Here is a 13445-nt window from a genome sequence, read left to right as displayed (position 1 = left end):
GACAATGGATACGCGCCTGGAGGTGGTCAGTGGTTTGTGAAGCAGCGCCTGGAGTGGCTATAAAGGCCAATTCTGGAGTGACAGGCTCTTCCACAGGTGCTGCAGAGAAATTTGTTTGTTGGGGCTGTTGCACAGTTGGCTCTCCCCTTGCGCCTCTGTCTTTTTTCCTGCCAACTACTAAGTCTCTTCGACTCGCCACAATTTAGCCCTGTCTTTATGGCTGTCCGCCAGCTCTGGCGAATGCTGGCAACTGACTCCCACGACTTGTGATCAATGTCACACGATTTCATGTCGCGTTTGCAGACGTCTTTATAACGGAGACATGGACGGCCGGTGGGTCTGATACCAGTGGCGAGCTCGCTGTACAATGTGTCTTTGGGGATCCTGCCATCTTCCATGCGGCTCACATGGCCAAGCCATCTCAAGCGCCGCTGACTCAGTAGTGTGTATAAGCTGGGGATGTTGGCCGCTTCAAGGACTTCTGTGTTGGAGATATAGTCCTGCCACCTGATGCCAAGTATTCTCCGAAGGCAGCGAAGATGGAATGAATTGAGACGTCGCTCTTGGCTGGCATACGTTGTCCAGGCCTCGCTGCCGTAGAGCAAGGTACTGAGGACACAGGCCTGATACACTCGGACTTTTGTGTTCCGTGTCAGTGCGCCATTTTCCCACACTCTCTTGGCCAGTCTGAACATAGCAGTGGAAGCCTTACCCATGCGCTTGTTGATTTCTGCATCTAGAGACAGGTTACTGGTGATAGTTGAGCCTAGGTAGGTGAACTCTTGAACCACTTCCAGAGCGTGGTCGCCAATATTGATGGATGGAGCATTTCTGACATCCTGCCCCATGATGTTCGTTTTCTTGAGGCTGATGGTTAGGCCAAATTCATTGCAGGCAGACGCAAACCTGTCGATGAGACTCTGCAGGCATTCTTCAGTGTGAGATGTTAAAGCAGCATCGTCAGCAAAGAGGAGTTCTCTGATCCATCACTACAGCTGACTGAAAGGTATTGAAACATCCTTGGAAATCAGATTATACTAATATACTCAGACTGCACAACCAAATTCAGCTCACAGAGTTACAGTTCAAAGAGCAAAAGGCACTTGAAAGCATGAATGTAATCCTGGTAGTGTGAAAAATGTAAGTTTTGATCTCTCTGTTTTAAACTCATTGTTTGGATAATGAAAATTTCAGTTCCTGAGAAAACCATGGCAGATAAAAAAAATTCAGAAAGCATTTCTGTGAGAATCCTGAAGAATTCCATGCTGTTTCTGGGGCATCCAGTCTGCCCTGTCGGAACAGAGAATATGTTGCTTGAGCTTCCCCAATTGACTGCTCTATCTGTGGAACGCGCAGTCACAGTGGCTCTCAATTGCTTTGCATCTGGTGCATTGTAAGGTACAGCGGATGATCTAAGCAACATAAGTCAGTCTTCTGTTTGTTGATGCATAACCCAGGTTCACAAATGCCATTTTAAAAGGGTAAAGCAGTATGTCCACTTCTCCTAATCCCTCCACAGCGGCACCCTTGAATTTTCGCATGGTCGATTTTCCAAACTGCAGAGTTTGTGCTCCTTAGAGCTCATCCAGGAATACATCCCTTACATTTCAAAGAGATCATTCCATCAATGTCCAGATTAGTTTATGGTCATTGCTGACGAAATATGTGAATTTGAGATATCCTGGGTCAGTGCATGATTCATTCACACTTTCAGGTGTTTTTGCATAGAATTACATAAAGTCCACATCACAGGCCATTCAGTCCAATTTATTTATGCTCCAAATGACCCTCTTCTCACACCTTTTCATCTAACTTTATCAATATATCTTTCCGTACCTTTCTTTCTCAAGTACTTATCTAATTTCCTCTTAAATACTTCTATTATTAATGCCTCAACTACATCTTGTGGTAGTGTGTTCCACTTTCTTACTAGAAGTATAGATGTTTCTCCTGAATTCCCTATTGTATGGGGAGGCGCTGGTGTAGTGGTAATATCACTGGATAAGCAATCCAAAGGCCCAGGCTGAAGTTTTGGGGATATGGGTTTGAATCCTGCCATGGCAGATGGTGAAATTTGAATTCAATTAACAAAAACTTGGAATTAAATACTAGTTTAATGGTGACCATGAAACCATTGTTGATTGTTGTAAAAACCCATTGGGTTCGCTAATACCCTTTAGGGAAGGACATTTGATGGCCTACATGTGACTCCAGACCCACAGCAATGTGGTTGACTCTTAAATGGTTTCTGAAATGGCCTACTAAGCCACTCAGTTCAAGGGCAATTAGGGATGGGTAATAAATGCTGGCCTAGCCTGTGATGTCCACATCCTACAAATGAATAAAAAGAAATGATTTTATCAGTGGCTATTTATCATCTATTTATGCCCCAAAAGTTTTGGACTCCCCACAAGTAGAAACATTTTATCTATGTCTACCCTATCAAACCCTTTCATAACCTTAAAGACCTCTGTCAGGTCAACCCTCAGCCTTAGAGTCACAGCCTATTCAGACTTTCCTGATAAATATATCCTCTCAGTTCTGGTATCATCCTTTTGAATCTCTTTTACATCTTCTCACGTTTCTCTATATCCTTTTTGAGGATCCCTATAGCTGTGAAAGCCTTGCCAGAGTACATGCTTTCTTTGATTTCTAATACAATAGTAGAATTCCATATATAGTGATTCCCATTCAACAACCAGGGCCATAATTGAATAGGAATCTTAAAACAGTGATTCCACTGCCTCAGCTGTCTGGGGTTCTCCTCTGTACTTTCTAGCCAAGGTCAAGCCATTGTTGTCTGCTTCTGTCTTGGAGAGAGAAATCCAATACGAGGAATAACAGGAAGAAGCACCTGAAGATTAGATGATGAGGAAGAAGAAGGATCTGAATCAGACCAAGAAGCAGGAACCAGAAGGAGGCTTGAGAGCTGCAAGAGACATCTGCCTGGCCCTGATTCAAGGCACCTTCTTCCGAGATACATATGCTTCCCCAACCAGTCACCTGCAATCCTCCTTGCCCCTGAGGAATCCACTCTGAATAAAAATTCTTTGTGTGCATGTACATACTTTCTCCATGGTGCTGCCTTTTCACCCACCTCCTCCATGGTAGACTCCAAGCAGGCCATGAGGGTGCTACAGCTCTCACTTTCATGATAGAGCAGCAGACAGACATAGACCAGGAATATCCTGTTTAACCAAATGAGAAAACGCAGGGGTATTCCATTTAACCAAATGAGAAAAGAAAATCACAACATTTGGCTGGCTTGATTTATTTTCAGAACTCTTCAATACTGATCAACAGTTGGTACTTTAATTAAAGATTTCATGCACTATATAATACGCAGACATTGCTATTTTGTTTTACAGTGCTTCCATTGTATTTTCCCCCCTTCAAGGCCTTTTTTCTATTCATTCATAGGATGCGAGCGTCACTGACAGGACCAGCATTTGTTGCCCATCTCATTCTGCTGCTTTTAAGGCTCCTGAAGTGCTCAGATTTCCTCTTTCCGTCATAGCTGAACCCAGTGGTGTGCCCACATGTTCACATATGCCAGATATATTGAAATAGGCCTGACAGGACAGTCAGGAACTAAAGTTGTGGTTTTCAAGCATGCTAAACATTGAGTTGTTATTCATCTTTCACTGTTTGAAAGATGCCGTTTTGAGCACTGCACCAAGGAATGGTAATTAATGACAACAAGCTGACATTTCCCATATTTGTCCCTCCATCTCTTCCCTCCACCTCCATTCTCTCTGCCCCACTCTCTTTCCTCTCTGCTCCCAATTGTGCCTCTGTTTTATTCTGATATTGGAGTGAAAGGTGATTCTTAGCTTTCCAAACTCCTCTTTTTTGCCTGTATTTGTTGAATACAAGTTTATTTATTATGACAGAAAGTCACCTGATAGATTTGATTAATTTTAAATAAAATGAATGTATTGGACTGAAACTCGGGTTACTTTTACATTTTGACAGGCATAATTCTAGGTTTTACCCTCCGCCCCTACAAGCTGTCCTATCGTGAGATTAAGTATTTCTCTTTCCCGGGTGAGTTGCTAATGAGGATGCTGCAGATGCTGGTGTTACCGCTCATTGTTTCCAGTCTAGTTTCAGGTAAGAGAATTTAAGCGATTGCTGATTTCAATGATTAAGAATGCCTGGATTATTTCATGTACTTTACAAAGCAGAGGGTCTCCAAATTCAACCATAAACCTAATCCAAGAGTTTATGGAGATGATAGGGAGGTGAATTAATGATTAAAGACAGGGAGGAACATTTATTTCTGTAAGATGTGTTCCAGAGGTAATCAATCATGCAGATGGAGGGGAATGGTAATGCAAAGGGGAGACAGTTAGTGACCAAACTACAGGAGATAGCAAAAACCCCTGCAGGAAAATCCTGATGCCTGGACATGTAAATGGTTCTTGCCATCTATGATAAGGACAAGAATGGAGGCAGTGGGAATGAGACAGTAATCAAGAGCAACACCATAACACCCCAAAGCAAGGGACATTATCCCTGAGAATAGTAGGAGAAGAGGATTCCATAAGTAGCTTGATTTGGTGCTAGTACTGGGAGTTCCAAATGGAATATTAGGTCTCAAGGTAATGAACCAAATGGAGATGGTGGATAAACTTCTGGAAAGGGGAGAAGAACAGTCTGAATTCATGGTGAACCAATGATGCAAGAAAGGGTTGTATAAAAGTCTTGTAGAAACAGTTTGAAGAATTAGGTTTTAGACTAGATTGTAAGACTGTAAGAGTAGTAATTGTAGGATTACTCCTGGTGCCACATGTTGGAATAGATTATATACATCAATGGATGACTGTAGAAATAAAGAGTTCAGAATCTTATAACTTTGGGACAAGTTGGAGCAGAGAAAGTTATTCATATGGGCTAGTCTTCAGCTAAACTGTACTGGTACCAATATCCTCACAAAAATGTAAATAGGACAATGGGGAGGATTTGAAGTAGTGATTAGGGATAGAGACATTCTCTGTTGTTACTTGCTTCGAGCAGTTTGTGGGTGTGGGGACTGTTGGGGTCACATGGGCTGTCAAGTGAAATCCTTACATTACCGGTTCTGAGTTGCAAATATACATAGCACAACTGTTTTGTCTATACATTTGTTGCGGAGAGGACTGCACTTCAGCAGAGTGAAGTGTTTCTGCTTCCCATTATCAGTGACAGATGTATATGTTGCCAGTGGACTTAATGCCAGTGGTAAGCCTGGTGGGCACAGATCTGGAATTCTCAGGAATTGTGAGTGAATTTGTGAACTGCAGGAGCATTATTCTAGAATGGCAGAATGCAGGTGAACAACCAAAATGTGTATAGCATTATGCCATCCTGTGTACACATCCATCAATAGTCATTTCCCATGCATTACACTTGGTGCATTGTTCCAGGTTGGCCCTCACACAGTCTGCCATTGATGGGTCGTTTTGTAGCATCTAATTTCATAACTATTTTCGTTTTTCTGCTCTCTGGCGACCTAGTAGATATTTTCAATGCTATTCGGGCATTCTGATAATTTGTGATCTGTAGACAAGCATGAAGCAAAGATTGGAGATGTGCTTTTGGGTATATGTTGAGGATACTACAGTTTGTGGGGGGCAGGGGGTGGTCAGCTTATGTCAGAGTCTTTGGAAGGTTACCTAGATTCTATTTAATAATGGCATAGATTGTATTTAGTGAGGTGAAATTTATGCTTCACATGTTGGGAGTTGGACTACCTTGGTGATGCTTTTCTTATCCCAGATCCCCTGTGGTGTGTAGATCTGGAAGTTCTTGATTGTGCGGAGAGAGAGCCAATGCAATTTTCAGAGAAACACTTTTTTTTTCTAGGCTCATAGGTTGCAGCCATCAACATCTCAAGATATCAGTGTTTTAGACCCAGTATCTGCTTGTCTCTGTTACCAATTGAAGTCAGTATGGTTTCAGACTTCAATAAAGACAGTTAATGCTGGAAATACTCAGCAGGACAGGCAGCATCTGTGGAGAGAAAATCAATGTTAACGTTTCAGGTCAATGGCCTTTCACTAGAACTGGATTCAGATTTCCTGCACTCAGCTGAGGTTGTCCCATAAACCACCATATTTCAATTCTTCTCAGGTGTACTGCAAGGCTCCATGGTCCCCAAGTTTGGTGGGACAGATTATTAATCATTGTTGGAAAGAAAGTTGTGGGAATTTGACATGTGCACTTCCTCTCTGCCCTTTTCTTTGTGGCAGCAATTTGGTAATGGGAGAGAATTTTTTTCTTTCTTCCCTTTCTTCATCCCTCTTCCCTAGGGCTGAAGAAAACACACAGGTGCCACTAGTTATGTGTGATGTTTGGGAGGAGCAAACAGAAGCTGCTAAACACTGAAGGCAATTCAACCACCTCAAAGTTCTTTTACTGAAATAAAAACAGAAAATGCAGGAAATGCTCAGCAGGTCTGGGAGCAACTGTGGAGAGAGAAACAGAGTTAACATTTCAGGTCGATGACGTTTCATTAAAACTGTTTCTTTTTACTGCCTTTCCATAGGTGTCATCTTGGCTCAGTAGTGACATTCTCACCTCTGAATTAAAAGGTTGCGTTCAAGCCCCACTCCAAGGACTTGACTAACGTAGACTAACACTTCACTGTAGCATTGAGGGAGTCAAAGAGTCTGTCTTTGGGATGCAATGTTAAACCAAGATCTCTCTGTTCATGTGGATGTAAAATATCCCATAGCACTATTCAAAGAGGACCCAGATAGTTCTCCCAATGTTATGCCCAGCATTTACCCCATAATCAACACCAACCCAAACTAACAAATTAATTGGCCATTTCTCTCATTGATGTTTTAGGTGTCTTGCTGTGCACAATTTGGCTGATACTTATGCTAACACAATAATAGTGACTACACTTCAAAATAGTTAAATGGTTGTTAATTGTTTTGGGACGTCCTGAGGACCTGAAAGACACTAGTTAAATGCAAGTTTTTTTTCTTTTCTTACCAATGCAAACTTTTAAATAAAAAAGGAGTTCTGATACCTCACCATTTTCTTTTGTTTTTCCCAACAGTCGTCTTGTAGGAAAGAATAAAAAATTCTTCTTTTTTTTATTCCCTCCACAATAGTATCAAACAGAGGTTTTCCACGCCTTCTCTCATGTATTTTAGGACAGTGTGATCCAACATATGACTAATTGGGAATCCAGATGTGTCTAAATACATTTTTGATTAGTAAATACGACTGAGGACAAGACATCATTGTTTGTGATCACTTCTCATATTCACATGGCATATGCATATGTACTTTAACCACTTTCTGCATTTGTTGGTAAAATGGTAAGACAAAAAGCAGAGTGTACAAGAATTTTTTTGATCGTTGTGTGTGCTCTACTTCCTTGGCTACTTGTTATTGGCTATATGCTAAAATGGCATGTAACACCATTAAAAATGGCATATTCCAACATAGAAGCATTGTACAGAGAGAGGATGTGTCATCATAGTCAGCTCAACCAATCAAAATAACCAGTCCAGGCTATCAGAAGAAAGCAAACCCAATCAATAATGACCAGCTCCATCAGGGCATGTCATGGAAAAGGGCAAACAGCGTCCAATCACTCGCAACTGTTGGATAAAAACCTAGAAGCTGCACTAAGATGAGCTGTGTCTGATAAATTCATGACGAAATTCTAATCTTTGGTGAAAGAGAAAGACAACAAAGTTTCACACTGAATGGTGGTAAATATCTGTGATGTTAATATACTTATGAAGTATATTTACCTGTATTCTGTTTAGGGTGTTTCAACTAAAAGTAGTCCATGCGTCTAAAACCGTGTCTCTATAGCCACACCTACGGCTAGTCACTGATTTCATGTGGATAACACTGTTTTAGGAAGAGTCATTGTTTCCTATCAGTTTTATTATGAAATTTATGTACATTCTGTTAATAATCAATATCTGACAAATCAATTTTAGCAGCCATTCTGAAGCAAATTGCCTCAGCCAGCAGACTGCAGAATCAGTTTTGTTATTAAAATATTCCGAATGTAATTGATACAGTTCAGGCTTTCTCCCAACACCCTTAATTCAAAAAGGCTATTTCCATAAGTAGATACATTTCTTCTTTGAAACAAAACTTGCAACCCTATGCTTGGTGAGGGTATTGTGATGCCACTGGACTCACAATTATTCTTTTACCATGGTACTTTGTGCCAAGGACTACATGGGCTGTCTGCCATACTCTCCTGATCTCTTTGAAAAACAGTAAATACCACATTGTTCAGGCTAAAACTAATAGGCATATTCACAAATGAAATAATTGCATAGAAACAAAAGCACACAACGACTAACTAGTTGTGCAATGCTTGATTTACACAATATTAAACTGTTCCAAAATATTCAAATGCCGAAAATTTTTATAGTTTTTTCCAGATTCTTTTAACTAAATCTCAGAGGGAAACATCACTTTGCAGTGACTTCTGTGGTACCCCTAGAGGCTGTCTTCATTTGAATGGGCAGTGCAGTGCAGACAAGCGATCCGAGAAAAACCCCATAGCTCTTACCAAAGTTTGTGGGATCCTGAAAAGAGGTTTGAACACTGCAAATCAGCTGCATTACACTGGTAGTATGTACTTAGCAGCTATCTGGTGCACATTGCTGGGATCTCACATCTACCAAGTCCTAAAATAATGTAACGTACAATTCAATTAGAGTGAAACCTTTACAGCCAGTCTTTTTTTCACAATTTAAAAACTATTCTTTTAGGGTTTATTTTTAGTGTAAAAAAGTTGCATTTATATAGTACATTTAACATAATAAAGTATCCCAAGGCACACTTAGATCATGCTCCAATTCAGACATGATCCAATTTCTCGGCATCTCCTTTTTCCCACTTGTTCTTTAGTCATGCTCTGTGATTACCTTCAATAATTGTGTAATTCTAATTCCAAAAAAGTTTTCCTGATGTTTCTTGGACTTTTATAAAGACATTTAGGTCTAACCATTTAAATGCTTTTTATGTTCTATCCCTTACAACCAGTCTCTATACCTTTTTTAACTCCAATGTTTATTTTTCTTTTGGCATCTGTGTAGAGAGTAACAAGAGTTAACGTTTCAAGTCTGTGACCCTTCATCAGACAGTTCTGATGAAGGGTCACAGACCTGAAATGTTAACTCTGTTTCTCTCTACACAGATGCTGTCAGACCTGCTGAGGATTTCCGGTACTTTCTGTTTTCATTTCAGAGTTCCAGCATCTGCTGTATTTTGCTCTTATTTATTTTTCTTTCCCCTCATCTTTAGTTTGCTGTATTTTTCCGTCTGTTTTATTAGTTTTAATGATTATTCACTGTCCTATTGTCTGAAAGGACATTACTACCAGTTCAATTCAAGTGAAATCCAACAGCCCCTCCTGCCCTTGGAGTTCATGTCTTAGGAATCTGAAATCCTCCCTTCTACACCACTTATAGAATGCATTGAATCTGTCTCTTAGTAGCTAGCACAACTAATGAATACCTTGCAATTAAGCCAGCAGTTAGACCCATTCTGTTGCCTGTCCATTTACAAGAAGTTTATAAGCATGCAGGAACAATTACTTGCTACTTTACATTAAGTTGTTTGAAACCTTAATCAAATCTTTATCATGTGCTGGTGCATTATAGTGAATTCTCAAATAGTTTGACATAGACATAGCAAATGCAATTGCTCCTCCATCTCAGCAACAACATATCTAGATCACCATTCAGCAGAGATCAAAATCTAAACCCAATCTTCTATTTCTTAGGCTTCTTGGCTTTGATATTTGAGTATATAGTTTTGTTCGTCAAAATCTTTCTCCCTCTGCTCTCTCGCCTCTCTTTCACTCTCTCTCTTTCACACTCACACTCTCCTCTTTCTCTGTGTTTCTCTCCTTTCTTGAGGAATACCAATAAATTTTGATGCTGTTTTTTGTCTCAGCAAGCAAGAGTTGTCAATGTGGCTGGGCTAACCGCCAATTCCCTTCTTACCATCCCCTGGGAATGTTTGCTGAAGAACACAGTAGTGTGGAATTGTTTTTCTGGCAGGAACCCAGAATCCCATGAAACAATCAGTCTTTTGTGGGTGAGCTTTTCGCATCCTCAAACATTGCCTGTCCTCAATCAGATGTACAGAATTCTTTGTTCCGGGGGATAATTAACATTCAGAGAGTCAGCAGCAATTACACTAATCAGTGTTGGACCGATAAATATTTCATTCATAAGAATCAGGTTTAATTTAAAGCACATATGGCTGTGATGTGCCAAACAGTTGGATGCCTGCTGGTTTGATGGTCCTTCTATCTTTAAGTTGTGATGAAATCTTCTATTAACCCTTTGGACAATATACAGAATGTTTGTAGAAGAGATAAATACTGAATTTAGCTTTCCCTGATACTAGTCATTTTGCTTAATGCCAGTTGTCTGTAGTAGTGCCAGGTTGTTAAGGCAGGCTGCTTGTACAAGATTATCCTAAATGGTGACATACCTTTCATTATTACATATTATAGGTGAGAGTGTTAGGACTGATTTTTTCATATCAGCAAATGTATCATCAGAAGTGCACTGTACACTTTCACTCACTGGTGATGTACCACTTAAAGCTTTCCAGAGCGAACTTTCTAGGCAGCCACCTCTGATGGGAGAGCATGAGATCTGGAAAGGTCAAGGTGACTACTTCAGCTAGATTTCCTACCCATTGCCTGGTAAGCGGCAGGGTAGGCTTCTGTCCAGGCATGTGTGATATGGCCAGATGGTCCTTATTTCACAAGCAAGATGGATCTTCCAGCTGTTTTCCTACTTATGACTGGTTTATTGCCAAGGGGAAGGATGGGAATGATGTTTCGGTGCATAAAGGAGTAGAAGCAATTGAACTGGAGGAAGTGCAAATGAGAGAGCAAGGGCAAGTGGTTTCAGTGGTAGAAGGAAGAACATTCTTAGGGGCATCTGTTGAGACAAGAACACCAGATTTTCTGACAAATCAGTAATGGGCAGAGATAGTTGGCAGTCCAATGCATTCAGCAATTGCTATTGCACAGGAAACCTCTTTCTTTTAAACCCTCAGCTCCTGAAGTCTGCATCACTATCTCTTCAGCAGTGCTAGAGTATGAGCGTGCCCTTCAGTGAGCTGATTCCTGGGCCATTCTTTTCACTTGTATGGGCTCTTGCTCAATTGTGCTCTGTGAATCACCCGATATAGATGCTTCCAACTCACTATAGCATGCTGATTTCTCTGCTCTTGCTTGCAACGTATGAACATACAAAATGAATAGGCAGGAAAACCAGCTGGTCCATCATGCCAGCTCCACATCATGATGGCCAGAACATTCTTTCCACCCTCCCACCCACCCCTCATAGCTATGTAATCTGCTGGGAGGGGCAAAAAAAAATCAGGGAAAAAAAGCCAGGGCAATAAGAGAAAAGATATTCTGGAAAATTCCTCTCTGACTCTCTCAGGTGTTCGAAACCAGGAGATCACATGGAAAGAAAGAAAAGACTTGTATTTTATACCACCTTTCATAACCACTGGATGTTCCGAAGCTCTTTACAGACAATGAAGTACTTTTGAAGTGTAGTCACTGTTGTAATGTAGGAAACACAGCAGCTAATTTGCACACAGCAAACTCCCAGAAACAGCAATGTGACAATGACCAGATCTGTTTTTGTGTTGTTGATTAAGAGATAAATGTTGGCCTAGACACCTGGCACAACTCCTTTGCTCTTCTTCAAAATAATGTCATGGAATCTTTTACATCCCCCTTGGTGGGGTGGGGGGGGGGGGGTGGGTGCAGATAGGGACTTAGTTTAACATCTCATCTGAAACACAGCATCTGTAACAATGCAGCACTATGCTGGAGTGTTAACCTTGATTTGTGTGCTCAAGTCCTGGAATGGGATTTGAACCCACAATTTTCTGATGCAGGGGTAAGAGTGCTCTTAACTGAGCCACAGCTGACTCGTGGATGACATGATCTTTGCCCCAGTCAAGAACCGGTCCAGCTACCACTTCAAAGATGAGAACAAGTAACATTACTTCATTGGGAGGGTTCCCGTTATAACTCCTGCATGGGCTGAGACATCTGATGGACCTAGAAAGACTGAGACATGTCTGAAAGAATGGCAGCTCAACATTCCTGGTTATAAGGTTTTCAGACAAGATAGAGAGGGGGATCAAAAAGGGGGAGGTTGCAATATTGATTAAAGAAATAATTATAGCTGCGGGGAGGGATGCTATGTTAGAAGGATCATTAAATGAGGCCATATGGGTTGAACTGAAGAACAAAAAAGGGGCAATCACACTACTAGGAGTGTACTATAGACCCCCAAACAGAGGGAGATAGAAGAATAAATATGTCGGCAACTCTCTGAGAAGTGCAAAAACAATAGGGCAGTAATGGGGGATTTCAACTACCCTAATATTAGCTGGGATAGAATTTGTGTGAAAGGTATAGAGGGTGTAGAATTCTTAAAATGCATTCAAGAGAGCTTTTTTAACCAGTATGTAGCAAGCCCAAGAAGAGAGGGAACAGTTCTTGACATAGTTTTAGGGAATGAAACTAGGCAGATGGTAGGAGTATAAGTTGGGGAGCACTTTGGTGGGAGTGATCATAATTCAGTTAGATTTAGGGTAGTTATGGAAAAGGACAAAGATAGACCAGAAATAAAAGTTCTCAATTGGGGAAAAACTAGTTTTACTAAGCTGAGATGTGATTTAGCTAAAATGCATTGGAATCAGCTATTTGAAGGTAAATCAGTGCCCGATCAATGGGAGGCATTCAAGGAAGAGATAGTGAGGGTTCAGAGCAAATATGTTCCTTTAAAGAAAAAGGGTGGGACTAACAAATCCAGAAACCCCTGGATATCAAGGGGCTTAAAGAAGTGGATAAAAAAGGGAGGCTTATGACAGATACCAAGGGCTCAATACTGCAGAAAACCTAGAGGAGTATAAAAAGAGTAGGAGAGACATTAAAAAGGAAATTAGGAAAACAAAGAGTGGGCATGAAAAAATATTGGCAAGTAAAATCAAGAAAAACCCAAAGCTTTTTTTATAAATACGTAAAGAGCAAGAGGATAACTAAAGAAAGAGTAGGACCTATTAGGGACCATAACGGTAACCTGTATGGGGAGGTGGAGAGCATTGGCATGGTTCTTAATGAATACTTTGCATCTGTTTTCACAAGAGAGGAAAGATACAGACATTATAATCAGGGAGGAGGAATGTGAAATTAACTTAGTGAGAGAGGAAGTATTAAGGAGTTTATAATATCTTTGAAAGTGGATAAATCTCCAGGTCGGGATGAAATGTATCCTGGGCTGTTAAGGGAAACAACAGAAGAAATAGCGGAGGCTCTGACATCATTTTCCAAACCTCTCTGACTACAACTGTGGTGCCAAAAGACTGCAGGACATCCAACGCTGTACCATTGTTTAAAAAGGGAGAAAGGGGTAGACCGAGTA

General features: G+C 40.8%; 1 protein-coding gene across 1 annotated transcript in view; it reads left to right on the top strand.

The window, feature by feature from the left end:
- slc1a6 (solute carrier family 1 member 6) overlaps positions 1-13445 on the top strand; it is a 68402-nt gene that overhangs the window by 9064 nt on the left and 45893 nt on the right. Inside the window, exon 2 of the mRNA XM_068016417.1 lies at positions 3976-4113. Coding sequence (XP_067872518.1) covers positions 3976-4113 — 138 coding nt within the window. The remainder of the gene's footprint in view (positions 1-3975; positions 4114-13445) is intronic.

The sequence above is a fragment of the Heterodontus francisci genome, chromosome 36 (assembly GCF_036365525.1).
Source record: "Heterodontus francisci isolate sHetFra1 chromosome 36, sHetFra1.hap1, whole genome shotgun sequence".
NCBI lineage: Eukaryota > Metazoa > Chordata > Chondrichthyes > Heterodontiformes > Heterodontidae > Heterodontus > Heterodontus francisci.
The sequence above is the reverse complement of the archived record's forward strand: the minus strand, read 5'-3'. Positions and strand labels throughout refer to the sequence as shown.